The sequence below is a fragment of the Bombus fervidus genome, chromosome 1 (genome assembly GCF_041682495.2).
Source record: "Bombus fervidus isolate BK054 chromosome 1, iyBomFerv1, whole genome shotgun sequence".
Classification (NCBI taxonomy): domain Eukaryota; kingdom Metazoa; phylum Arthropoda; class Insecta; order Hymenoptera; family Apidae; genus Bombus; species Bombus fervidus.
The window spans coordinates 21,839,169-21,864,899 of NC_091517.1; the positions used below are offsets into that span (position 1 = coordinate 21,839,169).

At 34.2% G+C, this 25,731-nt stretch overlaps 4 protein-coding genes and 1 long non-coding RNA gene across 10 annotated transcripts in view; 2 read left to right on the forward strand and 3 right to left on the reverse strand.

Moving 5' to 3' along the window:
* Gro (TLE family member transcriptional corepressor groucho) overlaps positions 1 to 25,731 on the forward strand; it is a 250,854-nt gene that overhangs the window by 76,315 nt on the left and 148,808 nt on the right. The window lies entirely within an intron of this gene.
* On the reverse strand, positions 2,473 to 5,661 carry Idh3a (isocitrate dehydrogenase [NAD] subunit alpha, mitochondrial). Its single transcript, XM_072009747.1, has 6 exons — positions 5,483 to 5,661; positions 5,059 to 5,181; positions 4,183 to 4,355; positions 3,673 to 3,907; positions 3,313 to 3,591; positions 2,473 to 3,237 (listed from the first exon to the last, which is right to left on the reverse strand). Exons 1-6 carry the CDS (start codon positions 5,507 to 5,509, stop codon positions 2,998 to 3,000), a joined length of 1,077 nt encoding a protein of 358 aa, XP_071865848.1. The 5' UTR covers positions 5,510 to 5,661; the 3' UTR covers positions 2,473 to 2,997.
* Positions 6,154 to 10,099, forward strand: Rump (heterogeneous nuclear ribonucleoprotein rumpelstiltskin). 5 transcript variants are annotated; one of them, XM_072009731.1, is made up of 10 exons: positions 6,154 to 6,315; positions 6,595 to 6,967; positions 7,061 to 7,357; positions 7,443 to 7,689; positions 7,771 to 7,947; positions 8,055 to 8,174; positions 8,265 to 8,464; positions 8,542 to 8,677; positions 8,794 to 8,870; positions 8,930 to 10,099. In XM_072009731.1, the coding sequence occupies exons 1-9, from the start codon at positions 6,299 to 6,301 to the stop codon at positions 8,847 to 8,849; spliced, it is 1,623 nt and encodes a 540-aa protein (XP_071865832.1). In that variant the 5' UTR covers positions 6,154 to 6,298; the 3' UTR covers positions 8,850 to 8,870; positions 8,930 to 10,099. The 5 variants fall into 5 exon arrangements, with proteins under 5 accessions (XP_071865832.1, XP_071865793.1, XP_071865812.1 ...); XM_072009722.1 differs by having other exon boundaries at positions 6,155 to 6,315; positions 8,025 to 8,174; XM_072009692.1 differs by having other exon boundaries at positions 8,025 to 8,464.
* The window catches only part of LOC139990437 (protein fem-1 homolog CG6966), a 39,438-nt gene continuing 25,845 nt past the window's right edge, over positions 12,139 to 25,731 (reverse strand). For both annotated transcript variants that reach the window (XM_072009670.1, XM_072009679.1), the window contains exons 2-8: positions 17,392 to 17,551; positions 15,879 to 16,079; positions 15,388 to 15,639; positions 15,123 to 15,279; positions 13,492 to 13,918; positions 13,213 to 13,419; positions 12,139 to 13,135 (exon numbers count right to left, since the gene is read on the reverse strand). In XM_072009670.1, coding sequence (XP_071865771.1) covers positions 12,716 to 13,135; positions 13,213 to 13,419; positions 13,492 to 13,918; positions 15,123 to 15,279; positions 15,388 to 15,639; positions 15,879 to 16,079; positions 17,392 to 17,551 — 1,824 coding nt within the window. In that variant the 3' untranslated portion in view covers positions 12,139 to 12,715. The remainder of the gene's footprint in view (positions 13,136 to 13,212; positions 13,420 to 13,491; positions 13,919 to 15,122; positions 15,280 to 15,387; positions 15,640 to 15,878; positions 16,080 to 17,391; positions 17,552 to 25,731) is intronic.
* LOC139990462 (uncharacterized) lies at positions 17,757 to 18,503 on the reverse strand. The gene is made up of 2 exons (XR_011800571.1): positions 18,149 to 18,503; positions 17,757 to 18,071 (listed from the first exon to the last, which is right to left on the reverse strand). It is a non-coding gene; the product is annotated as an uncharacterized lncRNA (long non-coding RNA).

Sequence of the window (25,731 nt, forward strand, 5' to 3'; positions counted from 1 at the left end):
TAATAATTTCCTATTGGTCTAATTGTAAACGAAGGGTTGTTTCATGTGGTCAGAAAGACGAATATACTTTTTCCTTTTTTTTTTTTTTTTTCATCAGGAAGCTTTGTATTATATTGAAAAGTGAAGGCGTGTTGTTTTGTTATTTCGCAACAGTAGCTAAAAATTGAGTACGAATCGTGTTTAAAATATTTTTATGCTGCCGACGGGTTTATTTCGCTATCTATGAAACATTTTTCGTCGACAGTAATGGATCCGTTTTGAAGCATCCAATTATGAGAAAGTTGAAGTTCATTCATTCTATGAAATCAATAACTTTTAATAGTTCAGCCTGAGTTTTATGAAAAATAGTATAAAAAAGCGCAATTTTGACACAAACGTTTTAAACTATAGTGATACACTGTAGTTATATAGTGACTATTCAAACAGTTAATTACACGTACAGCGGAACTCTGTTTATTTGACTTTGTCGGAGAACCAAATAATTTATATAAAATAGAATTTATATCAGAAATTCACCGATATTTCCTACTGTCTATGATTTCTCGTCCACGTAATAGAAATGCATGTTCGGATAATAGAAACCAACCGGTAGGAGTTTCTGTGCGTAATCGGACACTAACTAAAATTGCGGTCAAATGAATGGAGTTCGTATGAACGAAGCTCTACTATCTGTATATATGCTTATACTACTTTAAGATCGTTTCCAAATTTTTACAATGTGTTCTCATAATTCTTTCTTTAATAAGACAAATTTCGTAGAATTCTCTTTGCTAACAGACTGACAGCTAATAAATATCATTACTTTGGATACAAGAGACAAGCCGCGGCGAGGAAAGAACTGGTGCAACACTTGCGCGAAACCATTAACATAGGAAGAGAGTAAAGAAGAACGAGAAAGAGAAAGAGAGAATATTGAGCAGAAAAATCGTAACTGCTCCGTCAGCAGCTTTTTACATTTCTGTTTGACGGTTCTCTGAAACGATCAGGCCCAGCGATTATGAACACTGAGACGGAAAATAAATCGCGGAACTCGAAACTGAGAGCGTCGCGTATTCATGGGGGTAGATACCGATAGATCCCCGATTTATTGTTCGCGTTCGAACCGGCGTCCGCTTTAAAGGCAGAAAACACGGTTTTCACTCGTAAAGGGGTGAAAGCGAACCGGGGGCGCGCGGGGCATGAAAATAGGTGAGGGGAAGAGGTGAGCGGGTGTGCATGTGCATTATTGGAACGCGACGAGAGATTAAAAACGACTTTTTCCAAAGGATCGGTTCCATTGACTGGGGTGCATTGCGGCAAGTCCTGAATAATGCATGAAATTTGTTCCCCGGAATCGAATCGTTTCTCGTCACCGCCAGCACCGGAACAAGAGAGCGAGCATAAATCTAAATAATTTCAACCCTCGAATTTTTATTATTCCTATGACTACGTCTGCGCCTCCACGCTGAATATGCATGCCTTGCTTTCCGCACTTCGCCCTCGAGTGTTCCACCTTTTGTGTAACCAGCCCTTCGCCACAACTGATGATGCACCTTGCGACTGCCCCGGTCGCCGATACCGCTTAAATCCTCAACACACTGGTTAATTTTCCGTCTAAAACAAAATTAAATAAACGATTGCTTAGAAATCAGTGTTCCGAACGATCGAACAATCTTCGGTAAGCCGAAAGAGAATTAAGGCAAAACTAGCATCTTGTCCTGCATAATTGATTTGACAGATTTGACTAGTCGGCTCGTAAATCAGAGCTTTCATTAATATCGTAATTAGAAAATATTTGTTTCGGTAACAAATGTTTCGAAAGGCTAAAAAAGAAAAGTTTCATATGTATTGAAAATTTAGTGATTCTATATATATCATAGTTGAACAGAAAATTTAATATCAAAAATTTACAAGAGGTCAGTCATTATTCACTCGAGGAATCTCGATAAATCACAGAAAGTATTAACGAGCAACGAAGATGACACCGGATCTTCCCCCATCCCATCCTCTTCCTTTGCCTGTGAAATATAGCCGACAACTTTTCTCATACTTGAGAATTTTCTTTAGAAGCATACTGTACTACGGAGGAAAGAGTAGAGGAAAGGGGAAGTTATAAAGTGTCCAAGACGGACGCTATAACAACATTGCAAGGGATAAAATTATGTAGCGTTTTTTACTACAAGAATTATATTTTTTACAATAAATATTTCTTAAGAACATCAGAAATGAAAATTAGCATAATTAAAAAATTCTCATCTTACGATATTCATACGAATATTAATATCTATAAATACGTTTGATTGTAAAAATAAATCTAAATTTTCATATCTGTTAATTTTATTCAAATATTACTGTAAATAAAAACATAAAAAATAATGAGTTATGTAACAATATGAATTACATTTCTGAAAAATTATTGCTAGTAGCATTATTTTTCAATATTTATAATTATATTCGCAAATGATCTATGGGTGAAATAATGGACACAACACATAGAATCCATAATGTTTTATTTACGTGTAATACTGCGCAATATGTTACTTCTTGAAACTCTTTCTCGAGGCACACATTATCAACAACTTCGTTCTAAGATATTGTACAGAATTCCTAAATTAATTTACATGTTTACTTTTTACAGATTCTATTAGAATCTTTCTTTTACAATAAGCAAGTATGACAATCATACATGTACGCGTATTCAGTCGCATTGCAATAAAATCGTATTAAATGCTATTACACATTAACAAATCTAAAAATGTTGAGTAACATCAAGTTTTACAATAAACTAATTCAAGTACTCAACAAATTATCTAAATGAGTGCAAATATAAATGAAAAAGATATCCTTTACCTACGTTGAACATCTCTGCAATTCAATCCAATAAATTGTTTCAAAACAAATTTTCAAAAAAAATTTCGAAAAAAACAAATTACAGAGATATTTAAAAACAATGTTTTACGTCACATGTATTATTTCTACGAGTATTTGGCAGTTTATACCCAATAAATTTTATATCATCTATTTAGCTAATGCTGAAACTTTTTTGCAAATTTCATTAGTGTATTCACTGCATTTTGCAGATCCACCAAGATCTCCAGTTAAATGTTTGCCTTCTTTAATAGTGTCATAAGCAGAAATTTCGATCATTTTAGCATGCTCATTTAGCCCCATATACTTGAGCATCATTACAGCAGAGAGTAATAATGCCGTAGGATTCGCCTTATCTTGACCGGCTATATCTGGAGCAGTCCCATGCACCTATTTTGAAAAAAAATTATTATCAAATCACGCCCTGTCATATTTGAAAAGAAATATAAAATTTTGTCTACGCACAGATTCAAACAATGCACCATTTAAACCAATATTTCCACTTGGTGTAAGACCAAGTCCTCCTACAAGTCCAGCACACATATCAGACAAAATATCACCATATAAATTAGGCATTACAAGTACATCGTATTGACTAGGATCTTGAACCATGTTCAAGCATACTGTATCTAAATATCTTTCTTCAAATTTAATAGACGGAAACTTTTGTGCAGCTTCTCTACAACACCTTAAGAACAAACCATCTGACATTCTCATTATATTTGCTTTATGTACCGCAGTCACCTATTAAGGAAAGTAATAGTTATTTAAAATATTTCTTAATTTCTTTTTTTAAGTCAATTTTTTGATAAGTAGATTACAAACCTTTTTTCTATTATTATCCTGAGCATATTGGAAAGCAAATTCTGCTACTCGACGGGAAGCTTCCTCCGTAATCAATTTAATTGATTGTACAACTCCTTCTACAATTTCATGTTCTATACCAGAGTATTCTCCTTCTGTATTTTCTCTGATAGTGACAACATCAACATTGTCATATAATGTCTTATATCCTTCCAAGGAACGACATGGTCGAACATTGGCATATAAATTAAATTCTCTGGAAAAAAAAAAACAAAAAATAAAAGAAAGAAATAGGATAATTGTTCATTGCTATAAAAATATATAAATTGTCGAATAGTTTTAAATCCTTGCTACAGTCTACACTAAAGCAATCTACACTATTTCAAATAATTACATGTTTACATTGACATATGTAAATATGTAACTTAAACAACTCGTAACAAATATATGAAGACTGAGACAATATGGATGGATGTTTAAAGTAGATACGCTTAACTATTCTTAATTACGCAAAGATAAAAGTAGGCTTACTTTCTTAATGCAAGATTTAAAGATCTATGTCCTTTTCCTATAGGTGTCATCAATGGTCCTTTCAAACCAATTTTATTTCTGTTAACTGAATCAATGGCAGCTTGTGGAATACCAAATTTTCCATCTGGACCTTTTACCGGTGTTACATCAACAGATTCCCACTCTATCGGTACCTGGTATTTAAGATAATATTACAAGTATATGTGAATGCATATGAAGAAATACAAAATGTTTGGTTACAATCTTATCTAACATTGGATACATTCATCTTTATTAGTGCTGTTATATGAAAGAATAAAATGTATAGGTATATACTAACATACATATAGATACTAACAGTTGAGTAACAGTGTTATGCAATACATGATATATGAGTGATACTATTAAAGTTTCTTCATTCATGCTGAAAAATAGTACATTGTTGTTTCTCAATATTAAAACTATTATGTATCATTATTGCACATATAAATGAAAACAAATTAATAATCTCGTGCATTTATTTGAAGTTCACAAAATATACACTGTGTTTATAAAAAATATACAAATTAAAAAGAACATACCTTAGCTACAACAAGAGCAGACTGAATTAGCCTACAATTGGATCAACCTGTATAAGAGTAAGATTAAAATAAACTCCTTAAGGTTAGTAGTAGGACACTTAGGGTCACCTTGTAAGGTTCAAACCACGAATAATGAAAAAATTAAAACAGTTACTCAAAATGTGATATCTACTGTGCAAAAATGTAACAGAAATGTCAAAGTGGACGCATGTTATCAATATACTTCCATTCGACTGATAAGACATGCAATTACCTAAAAATATCGTGCATAACGAAAACTGTTAACTTATAAAATTATTTATGAAAACCATTTTACCTTGGCAGCATCGAAAATCTTTTGTACGGCAGTTGAAATTTCGGGTCCGATACCATCTCCGGGAATAAGTGTGCATTTGTGAACTTTACTGCTGTAAAAACGGACACAGCCAATTTTCGGGGCCTGTTAATCAAATATCAATAAGTTTGATAACTATTAATAAAAGAACACGCGGAATACTACTATATTTCGTAAAGAAAGATAGTACGAAGGTGGTATTGAGAAATTGATATAATGTCAAAGGAGGAAAGAAAAATTATAAATGATATAAGGAAAAGAGATAGTTTGCCAAGCTGTTAGAGCCCTCAGCAGAAAGATATAACCAAGATATGAAAAATTCTAACCTCATTGTTTGGAAAGGATCACAATTACGTGTAGGACACTTATTGTTTTTAGGATTTCTGGATTGACACGTGTTACTTACTGCATTTCGTATCCACTGTGCTGCCATTCTCTTTGTAAATTTTATAATAAAAACAAGAACCTTCACCAACCAAAATTGTTGAGCACGTCAGAAGCAGCACCAAAAACCCAGAGATGTGAAATGAATCACACTTGCGATTGGTTCCCGCGAAACGATGTCTTCTGCTATTCGGAAACGGAACATAGTGGACGATAGTATAGAACATGACGAGTGGCTCCACATATACCGACATTTTGATTTACAAGATAATGACTAAGGGCAAATTTATTTTCAATGACTGAGATTGTCTTTTCAAATTTTCTGTTATCATTTTTTAAACAATAAACTATCGGAATAAGAATATGAAATAATAAACATTCTTGTAACATTTAAAAAGAATCTATTTAATTTAAATATGAATATTGATACATGAATTTTGATTGGCTACACAATCGAGTTTTAATTTTTCCGAAGACAATTTCGAGTTTGAAACTTCTCAATCAGTTATGTTCAAATGTTTAATAATCACAATCGTGTAATGTTTTCTAAATATGAAATATAATTTATACTTGCAACGCAGAAGGGTAACAACATAATAATCATAGAAATATTATAGTTAAATGATTTTTATAGTTTTATTCGTATCTTTTTAAATAGAATCTTATTTTGAATACAGTAGTTTCCGGTATGGTTTAGCATTTCCTTGGACGGCCATTTTATAGGACGCTTCACCATCGCGTATGTTTGCTTATTCCGTGTCTTTTACTCTTTTTAACGAATAAACTATTTATATGTTCTTTAAATAATTTAGTTTATTCAGTGCAAAAAGCGTTCACAATGATTAAGCAAGAGGAGTAAGTATAAAATTGATATTTATAATAATTCATTGTCTATTCTTTGTCGGCGTGGAGAATCATGTACAATTAACACAAACCGACGCTAATACATTTTCAACATATCAGCAGTATACATTTTTTTTAGCAAGTATTTGTTGAATCACTCGATTTAGTTAAAATTTATACAATTTATTGAAAAACATATAATAAAATTTATAAGTACATATATTAACAAGCAACAGTAAAACGTGTTTCCTCTTACACGCGTTAGTTCTATATAATCTTATTAAATATTAGGGGTCAAGTGCAGAATAATGAGGAAAGAGATCGAAGTAGAGAACGTGATCGTAACAGGAGAGCGGAACGACAAAATCGCATAAATTCTACAAGCCGTGATCGTAGTAGGGAACGAAACGATCGTGGTCGAAAAGCTTCAGATCGACGAATCTACGTATCAAACATTCCCTATGATTTTCGCTGGCAAGATCTCAAGGATTTATTCAGAACAGAAGTTGGAAAAGTTGCTCATGTTGAACTTTTTACTGATGAAAATGACAAACCAAGAGGTTGTGGTATTGTTGAATTTGAAGATTCAGACTCGGTAAAAATTGCTGTAGAAAAAATGCATCGGTATGATATTAAAGGGAGAAAGCTGGTCGTCAAAGAGGTAGTTAGTATATTGTTATTTTTTCAACTTCCTTACAACTTGGATGAGTACCATGTAATCAGTGTTAAGGACATATTTAATATTCCTGTATTTTAGGACTTTGATGTTGAACGGGACAAATATGGCCGGTTAGCAACAGCTCGTAACAATGAAAGAGTTCGTGATGATAGATTTAGGGATCCGCCAAGGCCACAAGGTGGTGGGCGTCAAAATATGAATGCTCCTGCTGGTGGTGGTGGTGGTGGTGGTGGAGGAGGCGGTGGTGGTGGCGGCGGAGGTGGTGGTGGCGGTGGTGGAGATAGCAAATTTGGGAATACATATGGTCTAAGTACTCAGTTTTTAGAATCTTTAGGTATTAATGGACCTTTAGTTACTAGAGTATTTGTTGCAAATGTAAGTATATCTTGCGATACAGTTTGTATTAAATTGACAAATTAAGTATGTGAAAGTTTATTAAGTTGTTACTTTGTATATTTAGCTTGACTACAAAGTGGATGAAAAGAAATTATTAGAAGTGTTTAAATTAGCTGGTAAAGTACTACACGTTGAATTAGGAAAAGATAAAGATGGAAAATCTCGAGGATTTGGAGTGGTAGAATATGACCATCCAGTAGAATCCGTACAAGCTATATCAATGCTTCATAATCAGCAACTTTATGATAGACGTATGACTGTGAGACTTGACAGAGCAAATGAACCAGACATGCCACCAAAATTACCAGAAGGTACCTTTTTATTTCCTAAGAAATATTTTATTTTGTTATATAAACATATAAAAATGAAAATTGATATCAATTCCAAAATAGGCTTAAAGGGAATTGGAATGGGTCTTGGAGCTGGCGGTAATAGATTAATGGATGTAGCTAGAAACATTCCCAATGTACAAGCAAATAATCCACCTGTTGTGAATCCTATTTCTGCTCCTGTGTTGGCTGCTGGTGCTTTTGGAGCTGGTTTAAACAATGTTGTGCCGGCACAGTTAGGTGAGTCTTACTATAAATGTAATATATAAAATAGGATAGATAGAGAAGCTGACAATGATATATTTATATACCTATAGCATCTGCATTGACAAATTCAAATGCTGCAGCTCTTCAAGCAAGTCTTGCTGGAGGTCTGAGCGCTAACCTGACCACGAGTTCTTTGCTGAATTCGTCGTTAACAAATGAGTTGGCTTCTAACTTAAATAATTTCGGCGGAGGAGTTGGAGGTTTGTCTAATTTACAAGCCTCTTTAGCTGGTGGACAAGGCAACAATTCATTTGCGCCGCGAGGCTTATCTAAAATGGACAATGATGTAGGCTTCGGTGGAAACAATGCTTTTGGTGGTTCTAACTTCGGTGGTGGCAGAGATTTTGATGGTGGATTCAACAGAGGAGACAACGATCGTGTTCCTGGTGGAGGTGGTGGTTTTGCCGGAAATCAAGGCCAAGGAGGAGGTGGGAACAGACAGAATACTAATGGTTCTCGGCCGATGTCAGACACTATTCTTATAGGAAATGTATGTACTTTTCTTAATTTATACACAATAACTAATACATGTATGTATATTTATAAACATAAAGATAATTGTAACAGCTCCCACCAAACACGACATGGCAAATGTTGAGAGATAAATTCCAAGACGTTGGAGAGGTGAAATTTGCTGAAATGCGGGGAACTGACATGGGCATGGTACGATTCGCATCTGAATGGGATGCTGAACGCGCTGTGTGTATCCTTTTAAAGAATATGCTAATAGTATAGATCGGTTTTGTCTATTTAAGAGAATACGCATTTTGAAGGGCATTTATCATTTTAAAGATTTTTCTTAATAATTTTTATATATAGCTATGATGAATCGGTCACGTATCGATGGTAGAACGATTGATGTTCGTCTTTACTAAAATCTGGGGAATACACTCAAGGTAACATTAATAGAGAACCTCTGCAGAATTTGATGCTTAACAATAATTTATTGATGCAGCGAGAGGAGACTGGGTGTTCGTATGTCGTCTGCAGGATTGTTCCACTCCTGGTGACAATACTTGAAATTCATCCTAGTAGTGTGGCAGAACTTAGGACAGTGGGTGAGAAGTATCTGTCGTTGGAAGATCAACAGTTGTTTTATGCCTACTTCAACGTTGAAACACTTATTGGCTGCCGATGATCACCCTTCCTTGCTACGACTATTTCATTCGAAATTCTTTTACCAGATTATCGTTCCTTTTTACAGTGGAAGTCTACTAATTGTTCACTCCTAAATCGATCTATTTGAGTGATCGACATATAGTTTAGTTGTTAGATTTAGGTTCATAATGTTCTACGTAATCTATAGGTTTTTCAGTATATAGGTTTATGCTATTTACAGTAATTATCAAATGTAGCTTGTAAGTTTATTTCTTAGTTCTCACGAGAGATGAATCGATTTCCCCACATTCCGGTTGAACATGACGCTTTGGTCGTTCGCGGAGTGGTTTATCGATCAGGGACAGATTAATCTTTCAAGCATAAATATTAAAGCGATATAGTTGTTACGGATTTTACGAGTTAAAGTTTATCCATGTATGATAGATACTTTCATGCACAATCCTACACACATCGTGGATGTGTCGATTTGTTTGTGGTATCGGTCGCACTCTATTCTTGTATCTAATACATAGTAAGATACATCATGGCTCAACAGGGGACTGTATTGTTTTCATTATAGTTCTGCGATCTGATCTTTTATTCGTCGCGTCACATCGTTTTAGTAATTTGGAGATTCAAGTGTAGCGGAGCATACAAAATTTTAGTTGTCAGTAGGAAGGTCCCTTCCAATTCGCTCGTTTCGAGACTTCAGCGAACGAACATTGGATGACTTTATACCCAAAATTTGGCAGAATTTGTCTTACATATTGTGCATCAATCATATGTTTACCAAAAAATACAAAATATTTGTATAAAGAACCAACAATTTTTAATATCTGTCGGTTTTTACAAAATGCAAATAGAGGCTTTTCACAGCTAATTTTATATGTATATTCTTTGGTAAACATATTTCCTCTCGCTATGTAGATCTCGAGGAACATTCTGCGCATTGTATAACACTCTTGTATAACCACAACATCATGACAGAGATTGAATAAAATCCAAATCCGTTTTGACTACAAAAAAATATGCTGGTCGTTGTTTTATTTCTGTGTTGTTGTGATTCTTTATATTTTAAGCAGGTTTAAGCTGTGGATATGCATTGGCATAGAGGATATTGTTTCCGCTACTTTTACATGTGCAATACATTTACCTAGAACGAGTTTTTTCAAATGTATTGCACTTAAGCAGAAATTTCTGCTTAAAAAATGTATAACTGTAGATATTAGTACTCCCTGCTTACTTTTGGGATTTATAAACTTCACAATCTGTGAGGCATGAATATTTGTTTACATCGCAGGTGAGATATTTTTCAGGTGATTGTGGTTTTCTATTCCTCTATGATGAATATATATTTCAAGAAGGAATAATTTGCTTAAAATTTATCAAATATTTGTTCCTTCATTAATGGTTACTGGAATGCATTGTTAATGTGATATTCGAATTATCAAGTTACATGTGGTACTCTTCTTTCGAAGATTGTTAAAAATTTATGCTATTGTTTGAAATAGTGGATTAACAGGTTTTGGGAAAATTAAAACTGTGGACGGTAATATAGTATTTCGTCTCTAACATTGTGGTTGATTCTTATTTTATTGTAGCATCTAGAGAGATTTTATTGTATCCTCCATATTTATCGAGAACTAGTTTAGAACTGCAAAATTTCTATATTCCAAGTGAATTTATGTAACGTAAGAAGCACAATTACTTATTATGACTGTAACTTCTATGGTAAGTGGTTGTAAATATTTTATGCTCTGGTCTTTGCCGCAATCGCCAATGAAATATTTAATGCGTGTTCAAATCACTATGCGTATGGAATTTTTTAATAACCATCGTCGATCTCCGCTGTGTGGTTGCCAAATTTGTTTCTTAACATTTGAAGGATGTGGTCTTTTTTTCTTATAATGTCATTGATGTCAGATAGGGTCTTATTTTATAACGCATGAGATCGTGTGCTATGGTTTGTTGTATTATTTCCATCGTAAGTGATTGATCGGTTGTGTTTTATTATTCCATGAGATATTTTGGAGGAAGGATATTATGTGTTTCGACGAACATAAGAGAATAGGGATAACGACATCTTCTCTTTGACATCGTTTAAACGCTCATTATCGAAATTGTTTGAATAAGTGTCTAAAAATAAAATTTTTTAATATAGAGGATCTAAATATATCTTGAGTAATTAATCACTTTTAAATTGCGGCTAATATCTTGCAGGAAAATTGGGTAAGTTTTACAATTTGTATAACAGATTTTTATGAATGTGTTGTTCTTCCAGGGAAGCTATCTTGTCTGAGCGAAAGGTAATTGAGCGGTAAGTTTTATAGGACGAAAATCTATTGGTATCTTATTAAATAGAAATAAATGAACATGTCGATATATTATTAATCACACCTGTATTTCCAGTCTTCACATTATAAAACAGTTAAATTGGGTGACTTTGAATGTAAGATACTTTTTTTGTAGAGAATCACAGTGTTTGTGTAAAAATAAAGTGTGTGAATATAATCACTGAAACAAAAATGTGTTCAAAAAGTACAAAACTCGAGTCACATCAAGATCTCAATATTATAAACTCTATATGCATTACCGTGAGAAAATTGTTACAGTTGTGCCATTTAGTGTCAAGTGCATTTGTTTATTTTCAAAAAAAGCACCTTACTAGAACACCTGGGATATATAATTCTTAAATATATATAGTTCTATATAATACTTATAATGTATATGTATGTTTATCACATTATAAATAAAGGTAAGCTTAAATATTATAGATTAACATAATATATACGTAACTTCTTAAATCTTCTAATTGGCAAATTCTTTTAAGTAATAAACTCAAAAGATATGTTTACATGTATAATAAAAATGTTCTATCGTAGGACTTTTAATGTATAATTTTATTTTTCCCTATTTTTTAATATATAAAAACGTGTAAGTAATTTATTTTAGATATTCCATGCTATATAAAAAATAAAAGTATATTACATAATTTTACTTATGTTCTTATTTTTTTTATATAACAATAAGAATGAAAGTAAGTCCTACGATTACACAATTTTTCATTGTTATCAATGTAATTTGTATATTATGGCTTGTAACGGGGTTTATGTATAAGGGAAAAGACTGTCAGCATATACGATAATAAAATCATATTAACTGATATTTGTGAGCTATCATAACCCATGAAAGTCAGTAATCTTAAGTGTTTTGTATTGATCAACATTAATATTAAGAATTTTTCTTTTATTGAACGAAACGAAGAATATAATTTAAGATTAATTTGAAATTCATAACTATTTGAATTGTTCTTAATTCTTTACTAGCATTGAACGATACTGGAGTCGCAGAGGTTACTGATTCACTGATATTTAATTCTCTACAAACCAGATTTATAACTAAAAATTACTGACAGCATACTTTACGTATGCCACATCATGGCATTATATGTATAATAATAACATTTTTTTCTATATTTCATACTTGCTTATTCGGTAAAGAGTCTTAATATTAATTTTACACTTTCAAAAAAGATATAAAACTTTGTCGTTGATTTTTCTTATCGTTTAGATAATGTATAAGTATCTCTTATAGCATTCTAAGTAACAGCCTATCGTTTCCACTGCGTAGTGCACTAATACCACTAGTGCATTTTAACAAAGTCTCGAAGATGTATTGGGACCAACTTTATATCGCATGTTTTCCTTACTACCCTCGCTGCTAGACAGGCGAGTTTAGTGTGTCTCATGGGATATATCAAACTCCGTGCTGAAGTATCACACACGTTGTTACTCCATATCAACGATTCGAACGTGCTACCCATTTTATTAACAGCATCAAAATGTGCACCGGCTTCAAGAATAATATTAATAAGTTCGATTTGCGGATGGAACATTGCAGCAAGGTGTAATACCGTACTTCCAGTTGCATCTATTGCTGTGACGTCAGCGCCAACTTTTAGAAGAGCCTTTATTAAATACGCAGAAGGAAATTTAAGAGTTTTAGGACCAGCTCCGAGTATAGTATTCTTTTCGCTAAAAACTAAATGCAACACAGTTCGATCCTACACAAAAAAGGAAAAGAAAAATTTATCACTTATATATTTCTAATCGGTAAATAAATTCCTTCGTATTAACTTACGTTATTGTCTTTGGGATTTATTTGAACTAAGCTATAAAGCGCTCGATGCAGTTCAGTATTTTCCTCAGAGTCTTCATCTGGTATGTCGTGAGTCAATAAACTTACTAGATGTAAAGTGTTGATGAGAACTCTGTTCAAATAGGCAATATCACGTCCACGAGACGGTCCTTTGTCCAACATTTCTTTTCCTAATTTCACTTCCAAAACCTGCAATAATATAGATTGTATATTACTATTTGCAAACAAATAACGAATATCCCGTATATTTTTGAAACGTACAGCTTTCCTGAACACTCTAAGAAGTTCATTTCTCTGAATTTGTGGTATTCTAACTCCTGTATTTATTTGTCTACCTATAATGAAACTAAAAAGTTCGGTAAAACTAAAAAGTGAACTCTGGGTCATTGGATCGAGTGGTTCCAGCATGCTTTGCTGCATATCTAAGGCATAGTTCCAAAGTTCTATACAGCGATTGAACATTCCACCATCCGCGTATACAGCTCCTCTGTAGCGAATATAGTAACTGGTGTCAGGATGAGCTGGTCCTAATATTCGTTCTCTAATTACAAGTGCTTGCATTCGCATTTCATCCGGATCGTTTAATAATCCATCCAGTGCCTCAGGATCGGTAATTTCCCGTGCAAAATCGTAAGCAGCTACAATTGGTGATGGTGCTGGTTTCGGTATCACTGGATCATTTCGATATCTGAAGTACAACATTGACAAATATTTCAGTAATTTATGAATATTATAAAATGTAGAAATTATACGTACACACGTGTATTGTACATAAGGGTGCCCCAAAAAGATGTATATACACTTTGAATGATTATAACTTATTATACCATGCATTCGTGAGATATTTAGGGGTGAAGAGGATTTTCATTTCCAACAAGGTGGTGTACCTCTCCACCACTATCGTGAAGGTTTATGTATTTTCGTTCAGTCGCGGGGAGACGGTCGCGCTATAGCGCGTCAACGGGAGTCGTAAATTCCCGCTACGATTGCACGAATCGACACCACGAACAGGGCGATCCCCTTATTTCTTTTGGGAGAATAGGGGGTGATTGGGTTGGAATATAACTGGACTTCACAGTTATATAATATATGTGTATTTATTTACACTGGATATTAGAACAGTGGTTGACCCGTCTCGTACTATTTAGGAAGAAAGCTCGATGTGGGTGTATCCTTGTTGAACTAAGAACGCGGATTCGTAGTAGTTCACACTTTTCGGTAGAAAAGTGAGGGTAACGATCCGCGATGCCCATTGGGTATTGCCAATGTTAATGAATAAAATACGAGAAGACAGTCCTCGGCAGATGTGGTTCACGTGTGTTTCTGCTCTTGAGAAAAACTCGCTACTAAAACTATTTTCTAAAGACCATCTACAACCGAAGATGTTCAAAAGAATGCAACTTTATAGCTAACAGAAGTGGTCTATGGGGTAGTTCCTTGGGTTTATTGCGGGTCAGTGTGACAATGAGCAGGCCTCGGCGGCCTGATCATGAGGGACGTCGCACGTACCGACTCACGCGACGTAACAGTTTACCTTCATGAATATTTGCCGTACCGATAGATTGGAATAGAGATAGCGTCGAATACTTCCAGCGATTCCCAGACCTCGATGGACTTTTCTTTTATGGGGATTCATCAAAGAGAAAGTTTATGATACAAAAGCGGCAATAGTTCATGAATTGAGATCAGGTATTGAAATACCGAAGCAAATGATTCGTTCTGTTTGCGATTCCATTGCTCTATTTTGTCAGCAGTGCCTGTCTTCTTTGATTCGGAGTTTTATTCTTACTTATACCTTAATAAATACGCTAAATTTATAACCATTCGAAGTGTGTATAAATTTCTGGGGGTGTATTGCTGAAATTCATTTGTTTCTACAAAATTGTACATACCTTTCGTTCATTGCTTGTTTCCAGCATTGAAGTGCTCCCATCATGTCTCTCTTCTTATCCACAAATGTAGCGCCCAGTAATTCCAGTGCGTCTATGCGGTCCTTGCGATCCACAAAGCCCGGTATACTGATAAAGTATTGGACAATATGTTTATGACCTGTAAATCAGAAAGACGTCGTTCACTTAATAAAACACTCAGTTAAACATTAATTGTATTCGTCTTAAGGGAACCTTCGGAATTGCGCGTGGAACATTCTGCTTTAACCTGTTACTGCTGCTGTAAGGAGTGGTGACATCCCGTAGGAGTCCACGTCCATCCGAGCACCATACTCGAGGAGTACCTTCACGACTTCTAGAGACCCGCTCTCAGCACAATCGTGAAGTGCTGTGTTACCCTTTATGGATTTTCGGTTAATGTTCGCTTTCAGGTGAAGTAGATACTTGACGATTTTAAGATGACTTTTGTAACAAGCGATCATCAAACTTGTATGGCCATGACGGTTTGCCATCTCAATATCTGTAATCAAACAGCGTATTCATCGTTAATTGCATTTTTTCTTATAAAAAAAAAAATAAAAATAAAACATTATTACTTCACGACATTGATCATAATACAGAAAGTTTCTATACTAATCGGAAGTTCTACGGTGACTACATCAATGCACACTTTTGTTTACAACTTTATAAAACAGTACACGACTATTAGAAGATGGAAGCGTTCCGGTTACTTTTAAGAGATATTTGAGTGATCCATACCTGCACCGTGACCCACCAAAAATCTAACAATATCGAAGTGGCCGTCGAAACAAGCTGCTCGTAGAGGTGTGGAAAGCGTTTTAGTGGTGGCATTTACTTGGGCGCCATTTCTCACTAGTAACTTAACTAAAACCAAGTGACCGGCAGCTGCAGCGCACCATAAAGGTGGCGCGCGCTCGATCATTTCTCCATCGAACATCACTGTTGGAATAAACGAAATATTACAAATTATATTAATCGAACAATATCTCAACTAATATTATTACATAAGAAAAATATCAAGGATCAGTTTTAAGATGAGTTACGAACAACAGATAAATTATTTGAATTAGAAATAGATCTGATATCATTTCACAGTTAAGATCGAATTCGTTCGATAATTATCGAATTTTAACACTCAGCCAATCGAATAGGGAGATTTCTCCTTTGTGAAGAACATCGCTGCGTGACCGAATGGGGAGATCTCTCTTTTTGACTTTAGCAACGCGTCTTCCTTCTTTTTTTTTTTTTTGTTGTTGTTATTATCAGTTATTGTTTACGTGGAATTATTCCCAATTAATTGTGCCACTCTTTTTGCTTTTATAAAGTGCAATATAATAAAATACACCAATTTAGTGGTGTTAAAGTTAATGAAAAAGTTACACTATTAGCTATGACTAAATAAAGTTATAATCGAACGATACCACATTGTAAAAAAATATTAAAATGCAATTATGAAATTTTAATTTCAAGTCGTGTTACTTATCGTTAGTCATCTTTAACTTTTCTAATTTTATCTATATTTTTGTATACTTTTAATATATACTTTCAATTTGATGTTTTGTATAAACAATATGTGAAATCGTCAAATAAAATCATTACCGCAAAATATAATTAACCACTTCAATAATTTTTACACTTTGTTTTTTAAACAGTGAATATTAATCCTCGATACTTGGAAAAATGCGCGGTGAACAGCGTATAGATTGGCTTGTCCGACGTGTGACTGTGACAGGTGCGGTTGGCTAAATGTTAAGACATGTAAATTAAATATAAAAAATATACATTATATACTGCTTTTAGAATGTTCTAACGTTTTCATTTATCATAATTTCAGAATTACTGACATCAGTTACATTTATCATTCAAATTTTGAAGGATATGTGTAACCTAATAGGTTATACATATATATATATATATACCCTATTACAAGTACAAGTTCGTCAGTATATAACCTATAACCTATATGACTTCACTGACGAACTTATACTTCGAACTACTATTTTCGCAACTCATTTCGAATATTACGATAGAAACTACTTCAGACAATTCTGTCATTCAATCATTTCACGTCATTTGGAATACTACAATGGTGAAGGTGAAACATTAGGTTGAAGATTTATAGGTTTACGGAAACACATTTATGTATGTCCTCGATTTCGCCACGATCGATGAGCTTAAGCGATTGTAATTCGAAAGATGCTGACATATATGAAAAATTTGACAAAGATTTATAGCGCAGTCACAATTTTACCTAAACCGGGTTGATTGACGTTCGCTCCACATTTTTCAATAAGGTATTCAGCTACGTCATAATGTCCATTTCGGCAGGCGATAACTAACGGTGTCGTACCATGGTTTGTTGTACTGACCAACTTCACTACCTCATCTTTCTCTCGATTTTGAAATAATTCCTGTAACAGATAAATTATGCGTTTTATTTTTAAATATATCGATCATTTCGTGTCAAGAGTGGACAAATTTAACAAAATTGTCCGCTGTTGTTTTTATTTCTGAGATATAAAATTATAAAAGTTAAGTCAATAGTTCCGACCTATCCGAATGATAATTGAAGAGTAACGTAACTCGCGACAAAGAATTGACGTTTTTAGATACGTCAAACAATTCGTTCAAAGAAGATCAATTACAGTATCGTATTATTAATTGGGCTATGTTCAATCTCTCTTATCGAATCAGCCCCACGATTGATATTCGCGCTGAAACACGTAATTCTACGAAAATACCACGGCAATAAATACTGCAAATATTTCAAGGAACAAAGAAACGATAACGACGAAAGAAAACCGTACGTATTGTTCGGGTTGAATTTTGGAAATATAACATTTCTGAATAATTGCTACAATTCTCTTTGAACTTCATTGTTTCGCTAATTGCTGCTGCACCTTTATCCGTTATTTTCAAATTCATAAAATTCTTAAAACGTAGAAAGCGAATTCAATGAAACGTTTCGTAATCATGAATTATTAAACTAGTTATTAGCAAACACTGACTAAGCGTACTGACAAAAAGAAATCCGAAAAGTACTATCCACGTTGGAGGAGAGAAAATTAACACGCATCAACGATATTTCTCTCGCCGTGTAACTTTTCTTAAAATGTATATAAAAAAGATAATTGATGTATTCCACTTATTAACAGTATTGGTAGTGAGCGTATAATGAAAATTGTTTCGATGACTTAGGAGAAAATGAGTCATGGATTTCATTACTGAGAATAAGTACAGAGTCGTGTAGTTGCTAAACTGAAAGCAGCGTCGTTAAGTTACGATCAAATAGAAAATTTGGCCTAACTTTGTTCACTACCACGAAGGCATAGTTCTGGGAATATGCATTTCATATTTTCACTGACTTACGTTCGACAGTAAGGACCCCGTGTTGAACCGTTTGAAATAAACCTTGTCCTTAGACGAATAAACCGTACGTTTATTGTCAGAATCGACAACGACACTCGTACTACTGGAACAATGTGCCAACTAGACGTGAATTTTGAGCTGACGACTGAACTTGGACGAATTACCGCGATTCACGCTCACCAACGACGGATCCTTCATTCGACGAATAATAAATATGTAAAATGCGTTAAGCTCTCGTCTTTATATAGTCGTAGAGCACACTCCTACAGAGATCTGTCTCTTTTCAAAGCTTCGCTATTCTCTCTTACGATTCTTTTTTTTTTTTTTTTCGGTAGACTAGTCTGTCACCACCACCTTCTTATAATAACTCGTCCTCGCACAATCCTTCTTAGTCGATTCAGATTAATTCGTTTAATATTCAAATTTATACAGTTTCCTCCTACTTCTATTCTTGTTTCTCTTATCAATGAAACGTGTTTTTAAGTATTTCACTTTATAACATTTACTTAGGTATTACAATTACCAATTTTCGACGGTTATTCGTCAAGACCAAGATTTTTCTATAGTATGTAACTCGTAACGAGATATAACATCGGTGGATGCCGGGGCTTAGAGTATCTCTCGCGTCCCTGAACTATACGTCGATATTTGTACCAGATGATTTATACGCGAATATTAAATGAGCGGAAAAGTTTTTTCGCAAACACAGTCGCTAATTTCCGTTTCTTCTTGGCACAATAATTGATGGAAATACGTAGCGAATTATCAAATATTAATCGTATCTTCAGAATGCACCAATTGGAGAATATAAATTTCTTCAGTTTTTACTTGGTTTCGTCGAGTTTCGTCGTTCACAATACCGCGAGCTGTTAACGCTTTTCGTGTCTCGCGTGCGTACGTTTCGCAATTTGTCGCAGAAAGTCGAAGAAAAAACAGGCAAATATTAAATAATTGTCCGCGCGCACTCAGTGTATTGTTCGTGAAGTAAACTTTTATACAGTGTGTACACAGTTGTCAAAAGCGTCTGTATACTCAGACCACGTGGTGATTGCGAGGTTTTAACGAGATCGAGTTTTAAAGATACCGCGAGGTGACAGGATTCTTGCGTCACGTGGCCGGGTAAATTTACCGAAGAACGAAAAAATTGCGTCAATACGCAAAACTAAATTGTCATCCGTGATCTTCGATGTTCGCACGAAACAACGTACACTTCGACTGACCGAAGCCGAAAATCCCTAAGTAGCGGTTGGTCTCCGGAGAAACCATCGGTCACCACCACCGTGAGTACGTGTAGATCCCGTTAAACGAATAATCGATGACACCGGGCCCACGACCAGGGTCTGCGAACGGTGAATGGACAAACTGTTGTACACTGACAAGAGGCTGAGAGAAGGGAAAAGGGAGTGCGGGACGAATAGGCTTACTTTTCTCTGCCTTGTCCCTGTCTCATCGTTTATTACTTTGTCTTTTCTTCTTTTGCTGGGTTGCCTGCTTCTGCAGCTGTTTTTCTATACTTGGTGCACACACCTTTCTCCACCTTGGTTTCTCTATGGTAACTCTCTTTCTTTAGAATTGCGCGCGTGCACGCATGCGGTGCGCACGGATCACAACGTAAAACAGACAGCAAATTCCGTTATACCATTGACCGATATTTTTTTTTCGTGGACCCGCCCGCTGCTTTTTGGGTCTTGTACCGGCAAGAAATCTAGGCAACGAGAACGAAACGCAACGAAACGATTCCCGTCGTAAAGACTGAACTTGGCTTAACGGTGAACTATATGATTGGCCTCTTTGCTACAGACATACCATTAAGTCATTAACGTCGAGTGAAACAACCGTTTTAGATATATTTTATGGACGCGAGCAAGTGTTGCAGATAATAATTCACGAGGAAGAAACGAATCGATCTGGGTGAAACGAAAGATATCGGACTGTTGTAGCACTTTGTCGGACACGTATATAAATCACTACATCGAATTACGGCGTTGCGAATCATTATAAAATGAATATACGATGTAAAATGTTATGTTGTAAATGTATTATATCGTTATGTTACCATTATGTTAAGTATCTTCTCTTTCGACCAATGAATGAACGATATATACAAATTACCTACTTTGACTTCTGATTCTCGCTTAAAACATAAATTCCTAATACGTAAAATATAAATTTTACCATGGATTTTATCATCAATCATACGCTTCCACGTTATATCGTTATAAATACATATCAAAGGAAAATAAAGTTTTGTCGTCGAATGTAAAAATTATTGCCTTCTAGCGACCAAGAAAGAATTATTCTATTCGTAGCTAATTTTTACGATTGAACGAAATACAATTTTTTGTATTATTTACATTGTATATTGAATTTATATAAAATTTAATATTTTCTATATTGAATTTACCGTGTAATAAATGATACAATAATAATAACAATACCTCGTATTTGGGCTATGTATAATCTGTTAAAATATAATATATATATAATATATAATAACGCTATTAAATTATTAACATTATAGAATTGCTACTGTACCTACCTATTAGGCTCTATTTGTCTACCAAAGAATCCTATCGCTCTAATTATTGACACAGTGTATTAGTCATTAACAAAAGATAATAGCCAGTCAGTTAGTTTTACCAGTTTTCACCAGATTATTATTGAACCTCTCTCTGTTTCTCACACACGCGACGTGAAATCTATTTACTTTGTTAGTTTAACTAAACTATATTTTCTTCGCATTCCTCGAGTATATTCAATTTTATATTAATAATCGCCTGTATTCTTTTAAATATTTTAAGTAAGTCACGTTTCCGACACGTTTTCAGCGTTTAAAGTGGAGGACATTTCACTTTACCCTATCGTTAATCATCATATTTTTAACGCTTGCACGATAAATTCATTTTATTACTTCTACTTTAGATTTTATGGCTATTATGTTTATTCCAGATTCTCTTGGATATAGGACGAACGGTATACGTCTACTTGTTAAGAAAAGAGACTGTCGATGGTGTCTTCGTAGGCGTAACAAGTCCAAAAAGAAACTGCAGTAAATCAGTTGCTATAACCGAACGATATTAGCGGCTTAGCAAGGACGTGAAATTTTTTCGATTTTCGCGAAAAACGACGCAAATGTCGTATATAATATTTTCAGGCCAAAAGTAAACCGATTACTCTTTTGTGTTTGAGTTAATATGCAGAATACTTGATAGAGATCTTGTGATCCTAATCGACGGATCAAGGGCAGTGGCAATGATAGTAACGATAGAAGATCATTTTTAAAAAGCTCAAACTAATGATATTACAATATTATATAATACGTGCAAAGTTTCAAGCTTTCCTTTCTTATCTCAACTTCTTTTCTCAAAGCCATACTAAAACCTTTTTGGACCTATGGGATCCAACTATGGGGAACAGCGAGCAACTCCAACGTAGAAATTCTCCAACGATTCCAATCAAAAACTCTAAGATCCTTAATAGATGCACCTTGGTATGTTACCAACGAAACATTACACCGCGACCTTAATATACCCACAGTCAAATAAGAAATAACCAAGTTCAGAAACAGATATAATATAAGAGTCAACAACCATCAAAACTCATTAGTTACCCAACCACTCGACACGACGGATCAGATCCGCAGACTAAAAAGGCAATACCCCTTTGATCGAAGCATTAGATTCAATTAGAATCAAACACACTATAAACTGTTATAATCCAAGTTACAGTACCACGCTAAAAAAATTTACTTAAAATTCTGTATGAGAATTGATCGTAAATAATCTACTAAATAAAAAGAAAGAACTTCTTTTCTACCCTTTCTATCCCTCGTACTCTTCAGTTTTGCTTCTTCTTTATTTTCAAATTTATCACGCAACGACTACTCTCTCTCGATACAGCGAACACAACTAAGTTTCCCTAATGATAGAAGTAACAAATTGTTAAAAACGATCGGAATATTCTGCGATTACGAAATTTTTGCAACAAAGAGTGGTTAAATTTTTAATTAATAATTACAAACGCTTAATATAAATCTTACGTTCAAAGTACGAGATCTTACATTCATTAAAATTTATCGCAACACTTTTCGCGTGAATTATAACTGGCATTTCGTGACTGCAAAGTAAGAAACTGAATAAAACTATTTCATGAGACGTTATCTTGAGACGTTGCTTCACGAATATTCAGTAAGAAATGCGAACAGCTAACTTGTAACGTGTATCTGTCACGGAATTCATATATTATTCTCTTCCGTTTCAGATTGCAATCTCGACTATTTGAGGTTCACTGAGCAGTACAATTTTTTCCCTCTGATATTGTACATACTGTCCTTGAACACATTTCGTATTCGCATGCCGGTTGAAATATACAGGTGACTACCTCATATACCCTACTACAAGATAAAAACTCTTTGAAATTCTATGACAGTACGGTGAATGATACTTCTTGCCATTAAACTTGGAACAAGGAATAAAATTCGCTTAAATAGAAGTAACCTGGAACAAATATGTATATATGTAACTTCTTGTGCATTTGAATGCCGAATTTGACAATAATTAAGAAAATCAAATTTTTCCTTTAAGCTCTGTCGTTTCGAACGTTCGTCCTAAAATTCAAGTTTCTGTTAAACATCGAGTATTTTGACAAATTATCGGAAGAAGTCTTTTCCAAAAAAAAAATTCATTTCGCGAAAACTTATATTCACGGTATGTAATTGATAAAATGTAAGAGATATTAAAGAAAAGGATATCAACAATTTGATTAGCTGAACAAAGCACAATAACCGTACAATGTCCAAGAAACCTGGAAATTTCTATGTCGCAACATACAAATTTTAATACTTCGAATAACTCGTTTCTAATCTTATCTTCCGAAATTCCGACGTGGAAACATTTTCATATGTATAGAAAATTCGTTATAAACTCCGTAATTACGAAGAGATTACATAAATTGTATAATTTTAGCTTCAAAAGGAAAAAAGGAAAACTAAGCCAAGTTTAATTGTTTCTTTATCCATTGCGCTTTGTCGTTTTGCCTCGAGGAAAATTACGTCAATTTCAGAATAATTATAAAGTATGTCGATAGTGTATACGTAACATAACAAAAAGTAAAGTTAATGTCAGCGCCTTAAATAAGCAAATATCACTGACTCCAGAGGCAAATATTTCCTAACGTCTAACACCTTCCTGCAATTTAACTTTAAGCTAAATACTTCAAGATAATCTAAGTACGCGAATGTGCATCCTAATCTATTTATAATGTGTATAACATGATATATATATATATAATTATTATTATTAATTTTTGACTGCCGGCTACAAAATGAAATTAGTTTATACAGCTTTTTCATTCAACCTCGATATACACTGGATTATTACAATACACGTATACGCATACATTAGTATATTATAATTTGTTGACCATGATAAAAATTAAACATCAATATTGATTACAACGCTTATGGCGCAAAATAGTCTTGTATTATTTCATTATGTTATTGTTTAAAAATATTTTCCCGACCCTGTATTTCTATCATGATGGGGCACGAAATGCAGTTTTTGTTTCTGGCGAATAATAAGACATTCTAGAAATCCATCTATACAGAACGATGGAAACGCGATCTATGGATAAAATTGCCTGTAACCAGAGATGAAACCATACACTTTCTCGTAACTGTTCGCTCCAAACTCGCATTGATTTTGCTCGTATAATCGTCGATATCGTGCTCGCATTAACGATCAATTTTACAAATTTTCAGCGTTAATTAACTTTCCTGATGTGCATTTATATGTTTCCACGATGCACGTTCTGGTAATTATCTTTTTTTTTTTTTTGCATTCTATAATATTCGTCTCTTAATTATTTCTAACGTCGACTTTTCCATTTCTCTTCGAGTGGATTTCCCACAGTCCTGTACTACTGGAAAGCTATTAAACCTATTTGTATTGTCTCTAACCTTGACATCAATTTAGTTTTTAACGCTTTGAGTGCTATGGATGAACTCTCATTAATGCACGAGACGATACATGGGCATTTCTTAAGAACGGTGATAAACAAAGAAATGAAAGTCCGTTTATCTTCTGTACACTTCGCGGGGAGTCGTAATTCTTATTACACTGCGAGAATTGATTATAATATCGTTTTAACGATATATCTTATCTTATGTATCTATTAGATTGTCCCACAACTGTTTTTCTTTTACAAACATGAAACCTAATCCGTCAAATATTGTGCTCTTTATCTTAATAGAACAAAATGGATCATACATAATTCGATGAAATAATAAAAACGAAAGAAACTTCTAGCTCTTATATGTATATTAAACTATATTGCTTTAAATAACGAATAATATCCCTGTGCACTCTATCGTCGCCGCCATGGCGACATCGTAAATGAAAGTAAAAGCTCCGCTGTCGTCGCCGTGGCGACATTTTAAATACGATTGTAAATGATCTCGCAATACCTGGCAGCTCATAGCAAAAATGATACGGAATTTCTGGTAAATCATCGCAGTGCAAAGGAATATTATAGTTAGTGCCATATATAAATCATTAATTTTTATTTAAAAAAGTACTCCCTCCCTAACTGTAGCAACCGATAGGCGCGTGCCGTCCACGCGGATTGCTTCCGTCGGGAGTATTCAACACTCAAAGGGTTAAATATCTTTATGTTTCCTCATATTAATAAGGATTCGCTTAAAGAATATTCTCATTATTCTCATTCCTTTTTAAAATTCTTTTGTAGTAAGAAGCTAATGGTTCGCCTTACTTCTTTCAACTTTTCCTGCTTCCTTGCATATTACTACGCGTATATGGAAACATTCGAATAATTGCAAAAAGGGATTCTCTGCGTAACTGCACGGTCGTCGTATCTCCATTGCAGGTAGGAGGCTTCCTGACATACCGGAAAGCTAGACAGCCCGCCGCGATCAAGTAGCGTAACGTGATCCAATTTCAGATATCGTCGGGACATCGTATCTAGGTACTAATTCGAAAGTAAAACTTTTTTATTTTCACTTCTTTTAAATGAAGCTTTTACTAACGCATTCGTAAGTATTTTCTGATTAAAATGACACCAAACACGATATAATTTGAATTATACTTGCTTATCGATACGCATTTAATTGTCATTTATTAAGCGAGCAAATATTCTCCATATTCTATCGTGTTTGATTTCGTTTCAATAAAAAAAAAAAAAAAAAAAAAAAAACGTAACAAACGCG

Coding starts and splice junctions, on each gene's coding strand:
- Idh3a (XM_072009747.1), bottom strand. CDS start 5,509: ATGGCAGCACAGTGGATACGAAATGCA. Junction 4,356..5,058: donor AGATTTTCGATGCTGCCAAG/GTAAAATGGTTT, acceptor CTTAAATACCAG/GTACCGATAGAGTGGGAATC. Junction 3,908..4,182: donor TTAAATCTTGCATTAAGAAA/GTAAGCCTACTT, acceptor TTTTTTTTCCAG/AGAATTTAATTTATATGCCA.
- Rump (XM_072009692.1), top strand. Junction 8,465..8,541: donor ACACTATTCTTATAGGAAAT/GTATGTACTTTT, acceptor TAATTGTAACAG/CTCCCACCAAACACGACATG. Junction 8,678..8,793: donor GGATGCTGAACGCGCTGTGT/GTATCCTTTTAA, acceptor TTTTATATATAG/CTATGATGAATCGGTCACGT.